Below are 5,377 nucleotides of genomic sequence, written 5' to 3' on the forward strand. Positions count from 1 at the left end.
TTTTTTTTTTTTTTTTTGTCTGTCACTACTTTTTCTCAGCTCACTGTACCAATTTTTCTCAACAATACGTCAAAAGATCACATATCGTATCTAGTTGGAGACATTACCCTTAAAAATTGACAAAATTTCCTTCTTTTTCCGTAAATGAGGGAAATCTCCAAAAAAATTACAATTTTATAAATCAGTAATATTTGACATTTTTTTTCTTAAAACTACCACAACTTTTTAAAAAATGAACAAATCAACATAATTTTTTTTGATATTGAAACCTTAGATATTTTCTTTCTTTTCATTTTTCATGAAAAATCATTTTTTTGAAAATTTAATACTTGACCTGCGCACAAATGTGACGAATGGTTGCTGAACTGGTAGCACTTGTATGTTTCACGCTTGGGGTACTAGGTTCATACCTGCCTTAGACAATGAATTTTTTATAAAAATATACAATTATTATTAATAGTAAATTTATTAAAAAAAAACCCAAATTTTCAATGAAACCACTAATTATATTTTGTATTATATCGTAATAAATAATTTCAATAGAAATACTAAACATCCCTATGTAACTTTTGATGTTTAAATAAATGCTATAATTGAAATAACCAGAACTGTATTCTGTGTAGTTATAACCTATATTTTTTAAATAATTAGTAATAATATCTAATATTAGTGGTGATAGAAAAAATCTAATTGCATATTTGAAATCAGCACAAAAAATTTATCAATAAAAGTATATTTATGACTCTGATGAAAATTACTTTGTAGATCATTTATTCATAATTAACAACAAATTAAATCTGAAATGTTTTATCAAGGCCTTCAATTTTTACATATGTTTAGCATAAAAATAACCACTTTATAATTTTTAATAATTTATCCGTAAAAATTACTATAAATTATTACTACTAAATTATTAATATCAATTTCATACTATATTTAATTTCTTTAATAGAAATTTAATCATATATTATACTTATAAATAACAAAACTACTAATTTGGAAATAGGACTTAATTTTTCTTTTAGAATAATCCACCAATTTCTTAAAATTAAATACTATCTACAGATTTGTATCAAAGTGTTTCTTATGATAGTGATTTTAATCACTGTCATCTATACTTGTTCAAATGTGCTACGTGCACACTGTGCTACCATTTTTTTACTTTTGAATAAAAATTGTTTTTTACTTAAAGGCTGATGCTCGTGGTATCAAACCTCCGAAACCTCCAGAAAAACCACTCATGCCTTACATGCGTTATAGTAGAAAAGTATGGGATCAAGTGAAAGCCAGTAATCCTGATTTAAAATTATGGGAAATCGGTAAAATTATTGGACAGATGTGGCGTGATCTACCAGATGAAAACAAGCAAGAGTATATTGATGATTATGAATCTGAAAAAGTAGTTTGAAAAAGAAATTCTATGCTAAAAGTTATAATTTGTGATACATTTAATGAAACTTCATTTCAGATTACATATGAAAAAGCAATGAAATTATATCATAATTCCCCAGCATATTTAGCATATTTACAAGCAAAAAATAAAGGCAAATTAAGTCAAGTTGAGGATAGAGAACCTCATGAAAGATCTTCCACTAGCAGTAAACAAGCTGCTGCAGATCGTAGGATTGAAATTCAACCAGCTGAAGATGAAGATGGTTTGTATCAATATTAACCTTTTTTTTTTTTTGAAATTATGTTTTATTTCTACTAAACTTAGTATGTGTCATTTATAATAAAATTATAACTAATAAAAAAAACCCTTCTTTTAGAATTAAATAAATTTCTTTATATTTAATTATAAATTATTAATTTAATTACAAGGGGGACATTTAATTTTTTTTTAATGTTAATAATTAATAATTTAGATCAAGATGATGGATTTAGTGTAAAGCATGTGGCTTACTCAAGATATCTTCGAAACCATAGACTCATCAATGAGATTTTTTCTGACAGTGTTGTTCCTGATGTACGTTCCGTTGTTACAACTGCAAGAATGCAAGTACTTAAAAGACAAGTACAAAGTTTAACCATGCATCAGGTTAATTAAGTTATTTTATTTTAAATATATTCTTATTGATTTTAATATTTATCTGTTTTTAGAAAAAGTTAGAGGCTGAATTGCAGCAAATTGAAGAAAAATTTGAAACAAAAAAAAGAAAATTTATTGAATGCAGTGATGTCTTTCAACAAGAATTAAAAAAAGTATTTTTAATATTTATTTAACCTGGAACCCATAAAAATTATTTAATTATAAGATACTAAGCTATTTCTTTTTTATACACTATTACAGATCATGTTTATTAAGTTTTATAATAACATTAAAAATTGAATCTTAAACAAATTGCTCAAATATTAAATTTGAATAGTTTGGGTAATGTTTAAATTTATGTTTACAGAATGCTCTATAATGATTTGACAAATCTAATAACTTGATCTACCACTTATTTTTTATTATTTGTTTTAATAATAAATAAATAAAAAAAATTTTAATTTTCCAATTATGCCATTTAAAGCATTTCTTATAAAATATTTTAATAGGTTAATAATAATATTAGGAAGAGTACTTATTGAGTAACAAGCATTTTAATACATGTAGCGTATATAGCGTAGGTAGAGAATTCACTATAAATGTACAAAAGTATGATTTGTATCCATCGGCACTACATAACTACTCTATGTATTTAATTACTTGTTATTTAATAAGTACTCGTCCCAAAGTTCTTTTTAGCCCTTTAAAATCTATTGTTAGCTTTATAAACANTAAGTACTCGTCCCAAAGTTCTTTTTAGCCCTTTAAAATCTATTGTTAGCTTTATAAACAGGTATTTTGAAATATTGGAAAAAATTTTATTTATTTTTTATATGAAAAACTAAAAATAAAAAATATTATTTTAATATAGTCTAAGAATGTATAAATTATTTAAAAAAAAAAAATAACGCAAAATATATGGTAGATCTGGCATATTGATGTTTAGTTATAGGATATATATTAAGTATTATAAACATTTACCTTTTAATAATTACTCATTGTAATCATTTAAAAAGTTAAATAGATTTTTATTAATTTAACCATAAATGATGTATAATGTTTTTCTAATTGTAATTCTTTTCTTATTTTTTTAAGCACTGTGTTCAAGCAGTTTCTGAAGAAGTTTTCCAGAAAATGGTAGAACGTCAAATAGAAATATTACAGAAAGAACGGATCAAAAGTCAATGTCCTCAACCTCCAACAAATGAAGAGTTCCCCAAAGTACATTGTGAACAGCAATTGGAACAAAATGGAGCTGTAGCTCCTATTGAAGGTGAACAACCTATTACAATTGTTCCTTCTAATACTACAGATGATAACTCAAATTCTGAAACAGAGGTAAGATAGATATTATTTGGTATAATAAAATAAAATTTTTAAAAAATTAATGAAGTTATTATATGAGAGCTTAATTATACTATTTTNAATACTACAGATGATAACTCAAATTCTGAAACAGAGGTAAGATAGATATTATTTGGTATAATAAAATAAAATTTTTAAAAAATGAATGAAGTTATTATATGAGAGCTTAATTATACTATTTTAAAAAAAAACGGTAGCACAGTAGGGACGTGGCATAGTTGGGTCAAGTTGAGATGATTTCTGACAGTGATTATAATATCATTAACGCTTTGATGCAAATCTGTAGATAGTGTTTAATTTTAAGAAATTGGTGGTTTATTCTAAAAGCAAAGAAAACTAAATTTTTGTTCTACTTCGACTCCCATTTGCACATAGAAAATAGGTCTTCAGTACAAATTTTTTTTTTTTGAAATACAAGTATCTAAAATAAGCTTTATTTTAACATATATTTAAAAGACACAGTATTCCCTAAACATTTTCAAGAATTAAGTTGAAAATGTTCTACTTTTAAACAAATTTTTATGATTTCAAAAATTCAAAAAAGCTTTTCTTAACTTTGATGAGGCAAAATAAGTATAAATTTATAATTAATGTAAGTTAGATTCATGTAAATTATATATTTATTGGTGGACTCATTACTATGGCAAACCCTTATAAGGTATTTTGAAATAAACAAAAAAAATTTGAATTTTAACACAAAAGTAACATATGGTTTAACTACGGCAGCCATTTGTACGTAAAAAATAGGACTTTGGTACAAATTTTTTTTTTTAATTTATAGTACGTAACATAAATTTTAATTTGACATATGTTTAAAAGATGCAGTATTTCTGAAACATTTTCAAAATTTAAGTTAAAAAAGTTGCTATTTTGAATCCCCTCTTGTGACATGTAAAGGGTCAGATTTTCAAAAATATTATATCAAATAAAAGGGAATTACTTAATATTTCAATATAAAATTTAATTATTTTGATTTGTTCATTTTTCAATTCAAGTTATGGGAATTTTTAGAAAAAATAATGAACGTGATGTCGACATTATTAATTTTAAAAAACGTCATTTTTTAAGAGATTTCCATCATTTGCGGGGAACAAAGGAAAAGTTTTTGATTTTTCAAGGTAATGTCTTAAACTAAATACGATTTGTGATGTTTTAACGGATCGTTGAGTAAAATCGGTCCAGTGATAGCTGAAAAAAAGTAGTGACAGACACAAAAAAATAAACATATCATGGTAAAATTAATACCTTCTCAGCTTTGCATCGAAGCTAAAAATATATATAATTAAGCTGCTAAATTAAAATAATTGAATTCAAACATAAGTTAAACTCTTTATATTTATTTATATTATGGATGTTGTTTAATTGATTAAAATAGTATTAACACTAAATCAACTATTTTAATAATTGTTATAGCCAATTCTAACAAAGAATGAAAATTTCAAGGATAATTTATCAGTTGCTAAAGAAAATGGAGAAATATCAACTTCATTACAACAAAAACCTTTACAACAATTGGAAACTCCACAACAAGATTCTACTGTTCAATCCAAACCTTCAAATTTGCAACAGACATCTATTCAATCCTCCACATTTCCACCCACACAATTATTGTCTCAAATGCATCCAGAACATCATTCAATTCAGCAAATACAGACTATTCAGCAATCTTTTCAACAACAGATCCCTGCTCAGCCATCACTACAGCAGCTTTCAATTAATCAAGTGTCACAAGTTCAACAACCTTCACAGCTACCTGATCACCTATCTCAACAACAGAGTTCTTTGCAGCAGCAAACACACCAATCAATTCAATCTTCAACTCAACAAATAGTTCAACAACCACCAACGCCACAATTAGTTCCGTCACCACAATCTCAACAACCACTACCACTACAACAACAAACTGTTCAGCAACAACCACCACCACCATCACAATCAGTCCAGCAACAACAATCACCACTACAATCAATTCAGCAACAACAT

General features: G+C 25.7%; 1 protein-coding gene across 6 annotated transcripts in view; it reads left to right on the forward strand.

The window, feature by feature from the left end:
* The window catches only part of LOC126910264 (uncharacterized), a 16,205-nt gene that overhangs the window by 5,233 nt on the left and 5,595 nt on the right, over positions 1–5,377 (forward strand). For 5 of the 6 annotated variants that reach the window (XM_050692672.1, XM_050692677.1, XM_050692675.1 and 2 more), the window contains 5 exons: positions 1,193–1,399; positions 1,469–1,655; positions 1,866–2,038; positions 2,101–2,202; positions 3,125–3,367. In XM_050692672.1, coding sequence (XP_050548629.1) covers positions 1,193–1,399; positions 1,469–1,655; positions 1,866–2,038; positions 2,101–2,202; positions 3,125–3,367 — 912 coding nt within the window. Of the gene's footprint in view, positions 1–1,192; positions 1,400–1,468; positions 1,656–1,865; positions 2,039–2,100; positions 2,203–3,124; positions 3,368–4,807; positions 5,298–5,377 lie in introns of all 6 variants that reach the window. The other variant, XM_050692674.1, reaches the window with a different exon arrangement.

Source organism: Daktulosphaira vitifoliae, unplaced genomic scaffold (genome assembly GCF_025091365.1).
Source record: "Daktulosphaira vitifoliae isolate Bord-2020 unplaced genomic scaffold, ASM2509136v1 Scaffold_1, whole genome shotgun sequence".
NCBI classification, from domain to species: domain Eukaryota; kingdom Metazoa; phylum Arthropoda; class Insecta; order Hemiptera; family Phylloxeridae; genus Daktulosphaira; species Daktulosphaira vitifoliae.